At 36.7% G+C, this 18,706-nt stretch overlaps 3 protein-coding genes across 9 annotated transcripts; 2 read left to right on the forward strand and 1 right to left on the reverse strand.

Annotated features, from left to right (window-relative positions):
- The first annotated feature begins 1,273 nt into the window (after window positions 1–1,273).
- Window positions 1,274–7,217, forward strand: SEC22 (Synaptobrevin family protein). The gene is made up of 5 exons (XM_087318497.1): window positions 1,274–1,710; window positions 1,914–2,074; window positions 2,210–2,356; window positions 6,726–6,802; window positions 6,949–7,217. The coding sequence occupies exons 1-5, from the start codon at window positions 1,523–1,525 to the stop codon at window positions 7,033–7,035; spliced, it is 660 nt and encodes a 219-aa protein (XP_087174623.1). The 5' UTR covers window positions 1,274–1,522; the 3' UTR covers window positions 7,036–7,217.
- Window positions 7,218–7,992: 775 nt separating this feature from the next.
- LOC147865636 (ribosome biogenesis protein BRX1 homolog 2-like) lies at window positions 7,993–10,755 on the reverse strand. Its single transcript, XM_087318498.1, has 8 exons — window positions 10,460–10,755; window positions 9,927–10,068; window positions 9,708–9,786; window positions 9,076–9,200; window positions 8,876–8,977; window positions 8,715–8,783; window positions 8,522–8,620; window positions 7,993–8,377 (listed from the first exon to the last, which is right to left on the reverse strand). Exons 1-8 carry the CDS (start codon window positions 10,705–10,707, stop codon window positions 8,246–8,248), a joined length of 996 nt encoding a protein of 331 aa, XP_087174624.1. The 5' UTR covers window positions 10,708–10,755; the 3' UTR covers window positions 7,993–8,245.
- A 2,924-nt stretch (window positions 10,756–13,679) lies between these two features.
- LOC147865637 (uncharacterized) lies at window positions 13,680–17,881 on the forward strand. 7 transcript variants are annotated; one of them, XM_087318506.1, is made up of 6 exons: window positions 13,680–13,961; window positions 15,027–15,123; window positions 16,177–16,593; window positions 17,059–17,242; window positions 17,334–17,397; window positions 17,530–17,876. In XM_087318506.1, exons 2-5 carry the CDS (start codon window positions 15,053–15,055, stop codon window positions 17,391–17,393), a joined length of 732 nt encoding a protein of 243 aa, XP_087174632.1. In that variant the 5' UTR covers window positions 13,680–13,961; window positions 15,027–15,052; the 3' UTR covers window positions 17,394–17,397; window positions 17,530–17,876. The 7 variants fall into 7 exon arrangements, with proteins under 7 accessions (XP_087174632.1, XP_087174628.1, XP_087174630.1 ...); XM_087318502.1 differs by lacking the exon at window positions 13,680–13,961 and adding an exon at window positions 14,175–14,533 and having other exon boundaries at window positions 17,530–17,879; XM_087318504.1 differs by lacking the exon at window positions 13,680–13,961 and adding an exon at window positions 14,175–14,446 and having other exon boundaries at window positions 15,002–15,123.
- The last annotated feature ends 825 nt before the right edge of the window (window positions 17,882–18,706 follow it).

The following is an 18,706-nucleotide window of genomic DNA, read 5'->3' on the forward strand; positions in this document are numbered from 1 at the left end:
TTGTGTACCTTGCAAAATATAGTGGCAGAAATCAGCTTTGTATGAAAAGTTCAACAGCATCTATAAGTTATTATTGTAGCTGGAGTTAATAAAATATTGGGCGGATGGGAGATGCATAAGTATGTTCATGTACATGGTTGAGCGTGTAGGTTTATATGTTGAACCGTGCAAATATTTTGAAACCACAGAGTATGAAAATATGATACTTCTATCCTCTGGTGGTAAGATATTGCTTGACCATTAATATTAAGAAGGCCACTTGTATTTTCTGTGACAAAAATTACACTCAAATCAATTGCAGACATGTAAAGAAATTCTTTGCCTTTCATGCAATGGGGTTCTGTCACCCTCATTGGACAAACGATTCTAGCTAATTGGATTTGCATTGCAATACTAACATGAAAAATGCATTTCACAATTGCTTTTATCGATGGCTAGAATTAGGATGAAAATACACTTTGTGTTGTTTAGATAGAGTTTCTTGTTAATCACTGTCATGCGTCATCAATGTTTAGGGAGGGGTTTTGTGGTATTTACATATGTAAGTTAGTTTGCAACATACATCAAAGTTGAATTGATATGTGAATGAATAAAAACTATATATATGTGTATGAACTAAACTACCAAGGGAAAACATAAGCAATTTCGGTGACATAATCTTTTGAAGAAGAAAAAGCAATTGGTTCAGTAGAAGATTCAACCCAATATAAGATGGTTGTCATTCTCTTATCGTCACTCAAGTCGACCAAACGTCAAGAAATTCCTCATGCAACACTAGCTATTGTATTTGTAGTTCTTTTAGGGCTACCTATTGAATCTTTCCAACACTTTGTCACGGTGCATGCACCTCACATTTACAACAGGATTTACACAAAGCATGTGTGGCGTAGGGTTTCTTTGTCAATTACAGTTCCACTAGGGTCATTCGCTTCATGAATGGCCAAAATGGCCGGCAAGCTTATGGATGGTGTCAGGTGCTGGGCTCTGCTCGAATATGAGGATTATATATGCCCATTTGCTAAATTTAAGTATAAGAGCCTCTTATAGTTGTGAGTAGTAGCTAAGAAGAAACTGCATTTTAAAATTGTCTAGTTAAAAATACAGGTACTAGATCCACAGAAATAATACTACATGGAAAATGGAAATTAAGTAAAATCATTAAATAAATAAATAATAAAGCACAAAAAATATATAAAGAATTTCTGAGCTTCTGCTTGTTGTCTGAAGCTGTTGCTTCTCTCTATCTCTCTCTCTCTCTCTCTCTGTGTCTCCTTTGATCATTAGAATACACACGCACACACGCATTTCGGTTTTGTGTCCCTTGATGAGTCCGAGCTCATAGGGTAAGATCAGAGAAAATTAGGGTTAGATCTGTGCTGTCAAGGGACAGAGAGCAAGAACAGATATCGGAGAGAGAAAGAAGAAAGAAAACAGACAAACACTTACCTAGAGAGATAGAAAGAGAACAGGAATTAGTGTTATTTGTTTATTTTGTTCAACGCAGGTTAAATAATAAATATCAATGGTGAAGCTTACCATGATCGCTCGTGTCACTGATGGTTTGCCCTTAGCGGAAGGGTTGGATGATGGGAGAGTAGAGAAAGATCTAGAGTATTACAAGCAGCAAGCAAAGAATCTGTTCAAGAAGCTATCTCAAGGCCAGCATGAACCCTCCCGCATGTCCATCGAATCAGGCCCAAACGTATTTCAGTATGTAAATCTATCTTTTTTGTATTTTCCTGTTTGGATTTGATCCAACGCATGAATTGGCCTGAATGTATTCATTTTTAAGATTGTAAGTCAATCGTTTGTATGAAACGACAAGGGATAGAGCTGAGATTATTCTTGATTCAATTTGACCGAAATGGAGAGTTTTCTTCTCTTGATGTGCTATTTAATGTTACTTTTTGCAGCTACATCATAGAGGGTGGTGTTTGCTATCTCACAATGTGTGATCGGTCCTATCCCAAAAAGCTTGCCTTTCAGTATCTTGAGGATCTCCAGAGAGAGTTTGAGAAAGTAAACCGGTCTCAGATCGAGACAGTCGCAAGACCATATGCATTTATCAAATTTGGTATTGATCTTGCATCTTTGAAACACTAGCCTGGTTGTGAGTTATTTCATCCATATATGCAACAGCTTTATATATTCTAAACTGCAATTGCTTTACTTATAATTGCCTTGTTAATGTGTTTGCATGTCTTTGAAGACACATTCATACAGAAGACAAGAAAATTGTATCTGGATACACGAACACAAAGAAATCTTGCGAAGCTGAATGATGAACTGTATGAAGTCCAGCAGATAATGACTCGAAACATCCAGGAAGTGTTGGGCGTTGGGGAAAAGCTAGATCGTAAGTAAACAGTTCAAATTTGTATAATGTCATTCCATTTTTGGCAAATACTTTGGTTGGATGAGTGTAAATTGAGATTAACAGTAGTTAGATGAGTACAAATTGAGATTAATAGGAGTAGTTAAACCACGGTTTACAATATCTTTATGTCGAAGTTGCATGAGACGTCTCCTGAACTGGAAACAGTATAAGAGTAGAAAATTGTTGTAAATAATGAGAAAGGATGAAAATTTAGTGTGTGGGAGAATATACATATGTAGTAGATTAGAATTTGTAAATGTGAACAAATCTTTACAGGTAGTTAGGAATTTGAATGTATCTATTTTGTATTGCATTAAAACCACATTTTCATTCCTAAGACTTGTTGGTAGTCCCAGAATTGGTTGATAGAAGCTTCTAGAAACATTCCCAGTGTAGAACAGTTAGCTGCAAGTAAAAAAATTGGGCACTAATTAGTTATTTCAGAAAGGTGCAAGTAAAAAAATTTATACCCGTGCTTAGCTGCAGACATAGTAGTTGCAAAACCTAAATACATGCAAAGTCACCTAAACCATTTTGTGAATAGAATGCATCAATGGGTTCACATCTGTTGCAGAATTTGTGATTTAACTTCTTTGTTATCAGTGATTAGCAGCAACATTTTGGTGCACTGCAATCTTATGTTGGATGAATTTCTATTATGCATTGTTATGTATACCGTGAATGGTCCGAGCATAAGAATTAAGGTTCTTTGGAATTTACATTTGTTGACATATGAGGAAGAGGGCTGAGCATGAGTAAATTGTAGCAACTTGTTACTAGATAAGGAATTGAGTATACCATTTCAATTTTTGTTGGGTAAATTGGAACAACACTTGACTTGTTGTTTGTGGAAAATGTCGTTCATTCATGTGTAATTGCCGCAGTATCTCATGTGTAAGCTTGGCAATCTTTGAACAAAGTGACATGGGTAAACATTCTCCATCATCTATTGATTGTCTGTGAAGTCCACACAGGGTTCCATACTTATCTATTTGCATGTAAGCTGCATTCCTGCATGCAGTGTTCTTCATTCTTGATCTCTCTATAACATAAATTTCAAAATCTTTCTGCTTTAGGAACGTGAAGTGCTTCTCCTGCATTGATCATAGCTGGTAGGATGTATCTCTGAGTACGATTTATATTGCTTCGTGAGCACCGTGGGGCATGTAGACCTCCACTTTGTATGACTATCTTGTGAGAGTTTAATGAGACAACCTTTATAGCAGGCCAACTTTTGGGGATTGGGAGGCCATGAGTCCTTATGGCTGCCTGTACCTGTAGGCAGGGATGGCTATAATCTCAAATAACCGTACTCTCTGAAGTGTGATCAGGGGCATTGTCGTTCTAGTATTGACACAGTTACTTCGAGTTTCTGGTGGTTTGGGTCATAGAGAAGCACCCAATCATGCTTGTAAATATAACTCCTACATAGATATAAGAATCTACTTCAACTTTCTCTACTGAGAGGGGAAAGTCAGTGAACTGGAAAATCACTGACTTAATCATTCCTAGTGAAGACGTCTTGTTGAGTGAATCAGCGTAGATGTGTAGGAAAACTATCTATAGCATTGAGGTGATGTTGTAGACCTGCATGATCATTATTATGTGATCAACATAAAGAAGAAAGAGGACTGGTGTACATAATCATGTGTGATTTAGTCCACAACCTTTTCAATGTAGAGTCCAAAGATGGTAGGGGGGAGTGGAGGGTGGCCACCCTTGCTTGTGAGTCCTCTAATAGCCCCTGTGGACACCTATGTTTTCCTGGCCCACAATGTCAGAGGAACAGCATCAAAAGATTTACGGAAATCTTCAAAACATCCACACAATCTTATCTTTTTTGTCTTTTCTTTGTCCAACATACAATGCAAAGTAAAGATGTGGTCGGTAATAGAGGAGGCTCTCCTAAATCTTGCTTGCCCAAGGGCTTGTATCTCTATGATCTCGACTTAAATGTTTGGCTATAGTGCAGCCAATCATTTTAGTCCCAAATCCTCCTGATGGAGGGGGTCTATTCAATTATGGAGAGTTACAATAGTGTGCATGGTCCATGTGCTGGGGAAGCCCTCTTGTAAAGCCCTATTGAACATTTGTGCAAGGGAAGCGACTAGATTGCTTGCAGCATAGGTGAGGTGTTCACCTTGTAGTCCTATGGGAGAAGAAAAAGAAATAATGATATATTAACGTCTACTTGCAAACCTATGAGAGAGAAAAAAGGAAGTTTTATCTCCATGATTTGGTGAAGGTATGGCCCATGTGCCTTATATCTTGGTACTTGCGGTGTCTGTTGTTCGTATTCCTCTGCTCACTGTATGGCAACTCTTCGGCACATTGTCTATGAAGTTGTGGAGCCATGGAAGAAATTGTTGTTGTCTCATTGCCCATGCATTGTGCTATAATAAGAGTTTATTCCCTCTGTTCCCTTTGCTTTGGAAGCTGAAGCAAAATTTGGCCAAAGTATCACGAGTAGGAGATAAGAATCAAGTATCGAATTATCGTACAATCATGGTGAGCTCAACTATTTCTAAATTGTATAGCACTATTACAGAGCAAAAGGTAAGTGCATGGGCTGAAAATCAAAACAAATGAGCACTTGGGCAAGCAGGTTTTACACCAAAACACTCCATGGTAGATCATATGGTTACATTAAGAGTGATTATGGAAGAAAGTCGCCTACAAGGAAACCACTCTACTGCTTTGTTGATTTTAAAAAAGCATTTGATATAGCGCCATGAAGTGAGCTTTGGAATAGAATGGTGGAAACTAGTATGCCATTAGAGTATCAAGTTGCTATTGCACAATTATATGAGCAGGTTAGAGGCCAACTAAAAATTGAGAATGGCTTCTCAAAATACTTTTTAAGTAACATAGGGGTTAAACAAGGATGTCCATTATCACCAACACTCTTTGGTTTATGCATTGATAAATTGGAAGAAGTGGTGAATAGGGAAGAAGGATTAGATGCCCCAAAACTTATGCAACAAGTTATCTTGTTGGTTTTATGTTCGGATGATGTGGTTATCTTTTCATATAATGTTGATGGTATGCAACGTTTACTTGGAGCATTAGAAGCATTTTGCCAAAGTAATGGATTACCTTTAAATGTGGATAAAACAAAAATAATGTAGTGTGAACCATCCAACCTCATTGATACCCTATGCTTACATATAGGGGAGAGAGAATATGTACAATTTGTACAAAGATTTAAGTATTGTGGTATCGATGTACTGGCCACAAATAAATGGAGCATATGCTTTGAGTCTAGCCTTCCAGCTATGGAACAGAACATAAATGCAACAATAGTGATACTCATGGATGGGAAGTGAAACTGATGTTATTTAATGTTATGGTAACACAAGTTTTGCTTTGTGGAGTAGAAGTGTGGGGAGGCACTATCTTAATGCATGGAGTTAGATTGAGAAGGTCCAAAAGATGTTTTTAAGGAAACAATTGGGAGTTAAATCCACCACCTCCTATCAACTTATGCTCTTGAAAACAAGTGTTTGACCTGTAGAGATATTAGCGCTACAGAGAGTATGTAGATACATCTTGTTTGGAATGTTGGTTGTAAAGTACAAAAGAATCACAAGAGAAAATTCTCTCATCTGGTTGGGTAGTTGACATCAAAAAATGGTCCAAAAGATTGGATGTGGAAGATCTCTTAGAGCTTTCAAGTGATGCCATGAAATATGTAGTTATTGAGGAGAGATTAATGGAACCACTAGGGAAGAAGTGGAAAGATGCTAAAGGGACAAAAATAGGCTAGTACATTGCAAACATCAATCCTGAATGTTGGGTTCTATATAGGGCAAGCAGGCCTATTGATTACATTGAAGTTGCATTATAAGGACGAGGATCGCTTGTTTTTTACATGCTCTGCTTATAGTACAATTCGTGAAAGCTATGATGATATTATTAAGACTGTACATGTGTAGCCCTTGATTGACTCATAAAATGACTAGTAATGGAGCCAAAGAAACTTATGTGGTTGTTCTTTGATGGTGAGCTGTTGTGTTAGTAATGTTGTCCATCAACAATTCTTTCTTGAGTTCTTGTAATCATCTTTTTAATATTCCATTACCTTGCCTTGTGGGCTAAAGCTTTGTTGGCATCCCCCTCTCATTTCATACAAAATAGTGCTCCAATTTCATACCTTGATGGCTGAATTCGCAGATCCGCTTTTCCATAGTTTTGTGTGCATATCTGCATATCTCAATCTCTAACGCATTGAAGAGTTCTTGTGCTGCCATATCATCGTACTGAGTGAATGAGAGTTGTGTATCCATATGCATAGAGAGAGAGAGAGAGAGAGAGAGAGAGAGAGAGAGAGAGAGAGCCCTCTTTGCAGAGGTTAGCGAAATGTCAAGTCGTTTGACATCAGAGTCTCGCATTTATGCAGAGAAGGCAAAAGATCTAAGTCGGCAGGTATCATACTCTCTTCCCTTGTATTTATTTATTGGACATTATATAAGAAAGTTTTTGAATTTCTAATTTCCTAATTATTCTTGTTTAGATGTGTGTTATGATTTCAACCCATATTTATCTCCAGTTACATTTGTGTTTTCTGTTAGGCGTTGATTCGGAAGTGGGCACCTGTGGCAGTTGTCATTGGAGTTGTGGTGCTGCTACTATGGGTCCGACGGTCTTTCTATCAGTGATTCTCCCATAAGCAATTCCTGAACATGAAAGAAGAGTGTATTTATTGGGGCCTACAAGCACATAACCTAAAGAATAGATATCACACTTTCCAAAGTGAGCAATTAGTTTTTTTGTTCGGACTGGAGCAATCAATAGTCTATGCTCTGAGAAAATTTCAATATATTCGTTTTATGTTCATAAATATTATTCATGTTCTTGGAATTGTGAAAAGTTTGATCAAAGAGTGGCTTGTAGAGCTTTTCTTTCTTCATGTACTATTTCATTGCCTTACTGCAATAGGTAAAAAGATGCAAGTATTGAATTGCCTCATCTAACCTTTGGCATGGTAGCACATTATATATAGAACATTTGGTTAGAATTGTATTGAATATTCCCTCTTACTTCGTACTTCTTAAAGAGAGATAATGACTCTTAAACGTTTCATCAATATTGGTAGGTATACTGTGTTTTTGGCTATTGACATTAAGGTGGAATTATTGAGCAGGAATCAGATTTTGACCATATCACATAGAACTTTGAGCAAGAGATATATGTTTTGCTATTGATGATTTCCACTCAGTGGTATGTTATTGTCCATTTTGTTGTGCAATTCTGGATGATTGTGCTTATTTCTAAGTGAATTACAGCATGATCAGCTGTAAATCAATCTATATGTCACACATTATTCTTCTATCAAATGTACAAGTCTCAGAAGTCAAACATCAAATGAGTTGTGAAGCTAGGAGGTATAAATCTCCCAAGATATAGAACTCGAGCCTAGAACAAATCGGTACAATCTCTTGTCCCTAAGATGCCTTCAATTGTACAAAGAACAGCCAGAATGGACCCTGGGAATCCTACACTTAAAATGGAGATGCATGGTATTTTATATTTAACGTTTTTAACAAGTTATTCAAGATGTCAAGAGACTAGTTTATTGGAGCAAATCATGTTTAATTACAATACAGACTCTCCAAAAGCGAGGAAAAATGCACACATTTCATATCATAAAACTTGATACCATAACAATGAAAATTGTGTACTAAAATTTTAAATAGAGATCACCATATTTCCCCAAAATTTGAGAGATATAAGTCATACAACAACCATTTTACTCGATTTGTGATTGAAATGCAATCCGATTTATGAACCATCCAAAACATTGAAGCAATTGATTGGCCATCTTGAGCCTTCACCCAAAGAGAATGTTCAATATGACACAAATTTAACCTATTCCTTCCACACTCCAGCTAGTTCATCAGGTTCTATTCGATTCGCCATGACATGTGTTTTCCTCCTCTGCTTAGCCTTTACTTTCTTGACGTACTTGCCCGCTTTTGATTTCTTCTCCTGTGATCTAACCTGTCATAAGCAACAAATCATAGATGTTATTTAAAAATCCATGTACAAAGATGATAGAACGCAAAGTCAAATATAAACACAATGAGAAGAATTGATCAATGAATACAAAATGAGAAGACGAAAGGCAAAAGCAAAGGAATTTACCACATTCGGTGATACATAGAACGGATTCTCATATATTGTTTGTCCTCCAAAGCTCCCATTGAAGATTTTAATGGGATGCAAACAAAATCGGGGGCCAACCTGCACATCCATAAAACAAAACCAATTTGTTCATTTTTCATCATTTTGCAAATAATTTTACACATAAACCAATCATATCTAGGGCTTCATATACCTCAATAAGCGTCATTTTGTCAAGACCTCCCTTCACAATCTTTTCTGTGCCCAGATGAGGAACACTTATCTATGAAAGTTATGACATTAATTACATCATTTTCAGAAAAGCATACAAACTCATTATGACATAATATAATACGAGCAATGTGAAGAATGCACCTGATAATTCCGGAACCATATGTGATTATCTGCTACTGAAAATGCAAACACATGGTCAAAAAATGGCTTGCATTTGCGATGATCCTTTGGTGTAGTGAAGACCTTCAGACACCAAGAAAAAAATTTTAATTATATGAAAGCTTACTATACAACTTTGAACATCTACATCAAAAAGATTTCTGGAAATGGGATTTCCTTGCCTGTTTAAGGAGCTCCTTAAGCAGTTGAAAATGAGGAAAAGTATCGAAAGTGGAAGAAAACGTTAGTAATGGTCGAGATCCTTTTAGATGGTTTCCAGTGAGCTTAAGCTCTGCCATAGTGTGCACTACATTACATAAAAACTCTCATGGTATCAGCCTAACTACTGTAAAAGGATACACCTCAAATCATAATGGGATACATAGCTCAAACAGGAAACTGACACAAGCAAATGATATATTTAAGTGACTCTCCAGCAACGATTAAGTAAGATAACAAGATGGGGATTTCCTTTATGATTTATTGATGAATTCTTAAACAAGGTAATGGTCCAGTAGATCCCTTTGAGAGCATACACACAGATATTTGATGCTCTCATGTAAGACAGGTAGTGGGATAATAGCATGTAAGGAAATTATAAAACAATTACACAACAGTCCCTAGTCCCAAATACCAATGCCAATTATTCATATGGAACAGATACAAGCACTGAATATTATAGTGAGTTTTCAATGTGAAATAAATATCCCATAAGTGTCGTAACAATTTTTTATGCACTCAGATCCTCATCATATAATATATCCTTTCCATCTCAAATCATCATCATGTTCGAGATCAGACTGTTAATACTTACCAGCCTTCACAAGAAATTTTACTGAAGGCCCAGACGGACACTTTGACATCCACAAATACAAATCTTGCTTCTTTCTGCACTGCAAAAACATGCATGAAAAACTCTTAGAATAACTCGACTGAATTAGAAAAACAACATTAGAATTAAACGGCTTTGCATACAGTATTAAGATTAGACATTACAAACTCAAAAGGAGGAGGTTGCAGCCACATAGCTAACCTCAAAAAATAGGCAGCTTGTACACCCCTTAAGATCGACAAGTTCGTTCAGCGTTGCAGCCTTGTTATCCTTTGACTGCACTTTCACATCCCTTTTGCTGTGTGGCAGAAGCCCAACTAAATCCATCATCAAATGCCGATATCTGTATAATCAAGAAATTCAATAAAGTGTGAGATTCCACATTTTTCAGCATATAATTAATCACTTCACTAGTTTCGCATGCTAAGGAATAAGCAAAAAAGTTATGATATTACAACACAATATTTCGTAGGGTTTATATGGTGTGCGATATGAGAGATTCTTCTGGTCTCCCTCCGTGACAGAAAGAGTCCATGGCGTAAAGGTAAGATTTGACGGAAGTTATGTGATCTTGAGATTGCCTGGACATAGGAGGTCCAGAGAAAACAATTCTCCAGAACAAAAAAGTTTATGAACGTGAGAAAAACCTAATATCCATAGAGCACTAGAATCATGATTCGGACGCATCAAATGCAATAACAGTTCCGAGTTTATTTAAGAAGAATCAAACATACCGGAAGCTGATGCGACGAGACGACAGAACCAAAACTTTCTCTCTGTTCCTGAAGGACAACGAAGAGGGTGCTTTTGCCTCGATCTGGGGGAGTGTTTTCCCCTCACTTTCAGAAGCAGCAGCGACAGAGGGGGAAGGGGAGGGGCCCAAAAGAGTACGTTTAGGGGAAGGAGGGGCGACTCCTTCCTCTTTCTCTGCTGTCTGGGTTGTTGATGATGATGATGCAGAAGCTTTCCTCTTCTTCCCCATCTCTCTCGAGCTCTCCCTGTCCCTGTCTCTGTCTCTGTCTCTGTCTCTGTGTTTTGCTCGGATTTGAACCCCTGACTGACTGACTGACTTGAAAGAGAAATAGATAGGTTTATAGATATGTCTTCGCAGAAGTAGATTGGAGATTAAACCCTTCTTTGAACCCTTCTAACTATTAAAACCGAACCGAACCGTTATATGAAACCAAACCGTTTTAACCGTTAAGCCGCTGTCCGTTGCCGATTGTTACCTGGGAAGGAGGAATGAATCTCTGGAGAAGATAAAATGGTGAACTTCCAAGACCAGAATAGCCTAGGGTAGAGACTATAACAACTGGTTCCTTGCCCATGCATGCGCGAACACGTGATGGGAGGTTGTGTCGTTGACCTTCTCTCCTGTGGAACGATATGTGTCAATCTTGTCTCATTCTTTACTCTTCAACCCGCTCCCTGATTGCCTCTCATCTTTGCAGCAACCGAGCGTAGGAAGATGCACTTATCATCCAAACTCCTGTGTACGAAGAACACGTTGTAGATCCACTCCCAAACCACCAACTCCGAGAGAAGCTTGCCTACAACGACTTTCGACCCCCCTCCCTTTGGCTTGGGCAAGTTTAGCATGTTCAAATATATATCTTTTTGGGAACTCTGCAATTTGTACAACTGAGTGGATTGGTGGGTGGTTGCTTAACTATGGTAATTGATTATGTGAGTCAGGTGTGTGATTGTCATTTGTGATAACTTGACGAGGGTAAGAGCAGTAGTGGAACCATTATCCCTATGAGCTAGGCTAGAGATTCAGCTCTTGCCATGTAAGTTGTCGATTCTATACATGGCCTAGCTCTACAAATTAGATGACCTATAGGGTATGCAAGCTTAAACATGTCATCCGATGGATAATGCATCCTATAGGGCATGAAATGCTACAATCTTATAAGCCCCTTGACAGGCTTGAAGAAGGGTACCTTTTAGAAATAGTTGAATTTACCAAGTTTGAGAATGACCTAAAGATCATTTTCAAATATAGTTTTCTTCCTAAATACTACCTTAAACATGTAATTCATTGTTGCTTATCCAAGAGTGATAAGCAATATTCCACATGGTTAGATTTTCTTCATTAGAAATAAATGTAGGTGAGTTCCATCGTCAATAACACCAATTCAAGTACATACAACCTTATTAATGTAGAATGAAATTTAACATGCCATATCACATATATGCAACACAAAATTTAATAAGGTAATGTTATGACTCAATTGTCGGAAATTCATTAAGCGAGTTGATAAATATATATTAGATTGACATTATTTGAACAATCTTACATGCATCCACATTTTAATTCAACATTTAGAAGCAATATCTCTATATAGTACCTAATATTGCACTTTTGAGAGAGAGAGAAACATATTTTTAACATCCATGGGAATCTTATTGCGATCTATGAGAGAAGGCATAGCTCATGCTGAAGATCAAACTTTGATTCTGTCAATTTTATGACTTTTAAAAACAAGCATAATCTAATGTCTTTTACGATAAGAGATTCTGAGACCACGATTGTGTATGTGTGGTAGGCTTGTGTGCTGCATAAAGTTTCATTCTCAACATTGAAGGATATCCAATAACTTTTTAATGAAAATATTTATTGATGGGTGTGGGAGTTCCATTTTCAAACATGATTACATATTGCACATGTTATATCGGACTACTGAAATTTGACCTCAACAATCGTTGTCCACGCCATCTTTTTGCTTTACACATTTTGTTCATCAATCTTTCTTTGGAACTGCAAAATGTGGCACAAGTTCAATATTTTCGAGCTTTGGCATAGAGATATATGTGCATGTAGTAATAGATTCTCGATACAACGAAAGCTCCATGTCAAACCACAAATGGAGCACCCGAAAGCAGTAACTATCGATTTGAGCAAAAATTTGATATTATTATTTTTCATTCTAGTTGAATTACCTGATTTCATAAGAAGGATAAGGACAACATGAAAAGCGTGTACCAATCAACTTAACTTTCCATGTCATTCTTGATGAGCATAGTTGTTGAAGTTGATATATTGCATATCTTAGAAATGGATACATTTGAAATGCTCATTTCTGAATACAAATGCTTGAAATAGCTAGAGAAATAAGCGAATGTGCATATGCACACAATAAGGATAAGGATAATCAAATAATAGAGACGTGAAACTAGTTGTTCGGGATTCTCCTAATGACACTTTTTAGCATGTAAATTAGGCTTGAATCTAATTGCTACATCGATTTACTAGTTTTGTGATTACTATATCTACAGTTTGTTCAGCATAGCAAACTTCATGCAAATAGTATCAGAGGATAGTTGAGCTAGGATTTTGAGATATGCTCTAAAAGGTAATTCCGTCTTGACAAAACTATTGTGGAGAAGTTACATTCACCCACACTATCGTAAATCTCATGGTTTCTACAACAAAATCAATTGCAAAACTTGGGATATAGTTATTTCTATGGGTAATCAAAGTATAATGTTAGATAAAAAAACCCTATCCCCCATGTCTTATGGACTTGGAAAAAAGAGGAATCTCCATTTGACACCAAGGTTTCATATGCGACAAATGGAACAACCGAAATTGAACACCGATTTGAATCCAAGGAAGGACATGTCCCGGAACTAGGCTTCGCACGTGTTTCTCGACCATCGTCTTTCCATGTGTAATGGGGTGTGTGTTGGGAAGGAAGCAAGCTCAGGTGCAAGGTTGTCTGAGAGAAGAGACTTGAAGAAGGCCATGCATTCGACCTTGATCCATGACTCGTGTCTCGTGGTCTCCTGCTTCCTGCCCACGTGTTGAACGCTTTCACACCCAGAAACCCAATTGACCGCCCACGAGTATCATGGCAAGGAATTTCGGACCTTCTCTCATAAGGCTTTCAAGAAGAATGTAGGACTAGTGAAGGGATCATGGAAATTCCGATCAAATTTCATTGAAGATCTTGTGTTTTCTTGTTGGATTCTCTGTTTGGCCAATGGCTTTGAAGAACAATCTTGTATTTGATCATTTTGGTTGGGTATTTTTTAATTTCTTTTCAATATTGAGCCCTCAGAATTTGAATCTCATTCTCAGGCTTCAGATTTTATACACCATTACAAAAGAGAACAGCCTCCATGTTATTATTGATTTGTTTTGTCCTTTTCTTGTTGCTTTCCCAATCAGAAATTTCTATGGTTCTCTGATCGGCAAAGATTAAAAAGCAAAAAGAAAAAACAGCAGAAAAGGTACCTTGCCTCCCCTTTATGCTGTTATTCATTATGAACTTCTTTAGTCCTTTTTCGTTGTTGTTTTCTCCTGGTTGTTTTCCCGGTCAGAATTTCTATGGTTCCCTGATCCACAGAGGAAAATAAAAACAGAAAAGGTAAAAAAATCCCAAAAGGTAAAAAGAATGACATTTTTATGCCATTATTATTAGTTTTGCAGTTTCTATGGTATTCCTTGATCCACAGAGAGAATATTCACAATAAGACAATGTTTGTATGAATTCTGATTACGGAATATGTTTACAAAAGACAAAGTTTTATCAATTAAAATGTTTATAGGATTTTAATGTTTTTTAGTCATTAGAGGATTTGGGCATCAGCAAAAGCTAAGAAAAGTCTCAAATACAATGAGGAATTATATATGAAAACCATGATTAGGATTGACAAGACGATTTTACATAATTTGTCCTTATAATATAATCCTATTGACATGTAAGGTTTAGCAGGTTTTTGCTTCCTTCTCTATATAAGTTAGTCCCTCCTTGATTTCCCCGAAATGAACAATAAGCTTATTAATATCAGCCATTTCACTGGTTATTTCCTTCTTGATGGTTCTTTTCTTTTTTTGTTTTCACCCATTTTCCCTAATTTGTGCGGAAGATCAAGGGGGTCCACTGAAATTTGGGAGTACCTGAAAGACTGAAAATCTGGCATTTCATCTCTATATATAACAACTAGATTTTTTTTGTAAAATTTATATACACTTTTTTTATGAGAGCTATATACACACAATTTTCCATGAAATTTATGAATATAATAACCAGTCTATATTTGAAAAAACCAGAAAAAATCAATTTTAAGTAGGTTGTATTATGATCTTATAGAAATTGATGTATGGTTATGGTAAAGTTTGTCTGCATTCGAGTAGGTTTTATGTGAAATTGATTTTTTTCAGAAATTCCAGCAAAGATTTATCTCAACTTGCAAGTATTTTGATTTGTAGAAAAAGAAAAAAAAATTTAATGAGCCTAGAGGATCATGCCCTTTATTTGGCTTTTCAGCTTTTCCCCTTCAATGGATATGTAGGCTATGAGAAGACACCCAGGCAAAGGATGATGTCTTGTTTTTCGATGCAAACAACTACTGCAAGTAGAGCATCAGACTGGCAACAAAAGTTCACCAGGTAATATAACGTTTCAGAAGTTTTCGCACTATAGTTGAATGCATTATTCGGGAAATTCTTCTTTGCCACTTGAATGAGTTTCGCATGAAAAAAATAAATATAGGAAATTGTGATATAACTTATGGCAAAAATATATAGGAAATTAATAGAGATTCTATATATCTCTATCAGGTTTTGTTCTCTTTATAAACATTTCAATCAGCAAGTTCAAAGATTTGATAGGTTTTTTGGTGAGTGAGGGATGATACTCCATTCCCAGAGGAAAATGGTTAGGCCTTGTTCATTAGCCAAATGGTGTTGCTTCTTGGGTTTAAGTTTGTGTGCTTAAGTGCTATCCATCTTTGGGGCTAGTTGATCTGCTAGGCTGAGTTGCTATCATGCAGTTCAATGCCACCCATTCTCCAGGGTAGTTGATTGAGTTATATGCTGACAACATTTATACTACACATATAATGTAAATATACTTGAATCTAGTCCATTACGAAAATTTCTGGGTTATTAGCAATGAGTGTCAAGAAAGATAAATTACTTACTAAGTACATAGAATGTGCTCAAAGACATGTATAACACATGGTTATGAGCATATCCATAACCTTATGGAGTCAATAAAGCCAAATATTGAGTGCACATTCTTCATAGATGGCTACATAGCCGGAGCATCTCTCTGGATGGCTATAGTTGGAAATATACATGTAAGGTTTCATGGTATATAAGGATAGACCTTTCAAGTGTGCCATTATTCACATAAACTGAATTAGTATTCAGTGTGCGTAGTTACTTGATTTCTTCTTCTATCATTTAGTTTTCATGGAACCCATTTTCCACATCCATGCTATGGGTCCCTGTTGTGTTTTCTTAATTTGCTAAATCCTTGACTTTTGATGCACTGGTAATCAAGTCTCTAATGGGGAACGAAGAAGATATAATTTCTTAGAAGCTATTATCATTGGTAATTGGGCAGAGAAGATGCATCCCAAGAGCTAGTATTGATATTCCAGTTCATAGATTTTTAAAGATTTTAAACCATTTACATATGATTGTGAATCACTGTAGGCATGAAGAAAGCTCAAAGCAATATATAGCCTATGAAGAAGGATCAACTGCCATAGACGGGGATGGCTTGATGTTTGTTTTACCTCAACAAGAGATGAAGTCTAGCACTAAAGTGGTGGTCAATGAGAAAATAAGATCACAAAACTGTGGACGTGCTCGAGAAGAGGAAACCACTGATAAGCAAAAAGTCTATATAAACAAAGTAAAGGAACCCACTAACTCTATTGTCCTTTTCTCCATGGAACCCATTTCTTTCACAATAAGGAGTGCAAGCCAACAAAACAAATGTGATGCTAAAGTTTCCCCGAATGACATCACTCAACGGAACACTGACCTAGGAATTTGTGGCAGTAATAAGGGTGAGAGACAGCAACGTCCATTACGAATTGTTGACCAAGAATTTCAAGCATCAAAAAGGTCTCAAGTTTCATACACTTTAAGACTTTGTTTATATATTGTGTATCTGTATGTGTATGAACTTTGAAGTATGTGTTATATAAATACAAATACACATACATGTACACACACACACACACATACACATACCCATACGCTTACCCTTACCCTTACCCTTACCCTTACACTTACACTTACACTTACACTTACACCTACACATACACCTACACCTACACATACACATACACATACACATACACATACACATACATACGCATACGCATACGCATACGCATACGCATACGCATACGCATACGCATACGCATACACATACACAATACACAATAAACATGCACATGCACATGCACAATACACAATACACATGCACATGCACATGCACATACACATACAGATACATAGATAAAATGCCAATTTTAAATATATATGTATGAAGGATGTTATATATAACTTGGAAACTCTACCCAGATGCTCAAAGAGGTTATTACAGAAAACAACAAATCCCTTGGTAGATAATGATCCTCCTGCCCCTCCTTTAAAACTACCAAAGTTTCGTATCATCCTAACACGCAATGAGTTCTCAGAGGATTGGCGCAAAATCACAGGGAATAAATACACCGGAAAGCCAAAGAAATCTTCTCTTGCTCAACTGGTGTGTATGTCCATCTTGATCACTCACAAAGTTGTTAAAAGTGTAGTGAATCTCTAGAGCATATTTATGATATGTTATTTATTGATTGCAGGGGCTAGGGTTATGCTCTTCATTAACATGCCCTTCAACTATTCGGTACCTCAAAGACTGACCATGTAAGTATCGATAAAATTGATGTTGTGATATGATTTTCATCAAGCTTTGGCATCTAAACATGCTTATGCTCGTTGTGCATATGACCTCCATATCATAAGCTTGTTATAAGCTAAAGGACCTTTTGTGGGCAGAACTATAGGCCAAGAAGACTGAGAAGGCCAATCATGATTGAGATCGTCAAAATTTATTTTCCACACATGTAGAAGTGAGATATGCTGTTGTGGAGGTTTGATGAGAAATTCATTGAAGATAATGTGCTCCAACTCTGCGTGAAAGCTCTGAGAACAATCCTGATGATCAATGTTGTTGACCTTTCATATGTTTCTATATGTTTTCACACATGGGAGATATTCCCATGACATGGTTGAGAAGTCATGTACGCTAGGAACTACAATCTACATCGATAAAAATATCATCTCCTTCTGAGCTGATCTTGTGAATTTTTTCAATGGTTGTTTGGTTAGATTCTTCCACCCATTGCTTGTTTACTTGGAAACTATATGTGATACATTCATTCTTTGAAGTATCATGCATGTCCATGCAATGCTCTGAGATTGATAAATTGCGCACAAATTTCAGAACCTTCATGATTTCCAGTGCGTGAACTTTGCAATAATGAGAGGTCTATTTATTACATGTGTACATGTTACTTAACAAGTGGTATTCAAGTAAATGGAGAGACACAGCTTGGAGAAAACATTCATCTACCTTCATATCAATGGTGAAGCTTTGGAGATTTTACATTGTAAATGCCATACTGAAACATTTATGGGTAAGCTTTGAAAATAGGAATTTAAATATATGCAAGCAATTTTCATTCTCTCTATCAAAAGAAACCATAGTAATGACATTTATGGGCAATATGTTAGTTTCTTTGCAAACCCTAGTGTGATTGTACAAGTGTAGCTTTGTCAGACTGATAAAATCTACACCTAAAGGTATATAATGGAGACTTCTGTGAAAGTAAAAAATGCTTGATCATTTTGGAACCGTAAAAGACAAACAAGTGTAGCTTTTATGTGTGTGCATGGAAAAGCTTAAAGATACAGAAACCACCAATTTCATACTACATAGAACAGTTGGTTCATGCAGAAAACACTGCATGCTAACATAATTCTTCTATTCTTCTATTAGAATTACTATATGTGTCCAATACAAACAAATGTGACCTTAGATATGTGCACGTAAAAGCTTCAAGATATGGAAACCACCAAATTCATACAGCATTGATTGGCTCATGCAGAAAACACTCCATACTAGCACAATTCTTCTACTCTTCTTATATTAATAGTCAATTGCCAAACATGT

This window comes from Azolla caroliniana, unplaced genomic scaffold (genome assembly GCF_043228905.1).
Source record: "Azolla caroliniana isolate FFs.n. ecotype wild unplaced genomic scaffold, voAzoCaro1.0.p SCAF_4, whole genome shotgun sequence".
Taxonomy (NCBI): domain Eukaryota; kingdom Viridiplantae; phylum Streptophyta; class Polypodiopsida; order Salviniales; family Salviniaceae; genus Azolla; species Azolla caroliniana.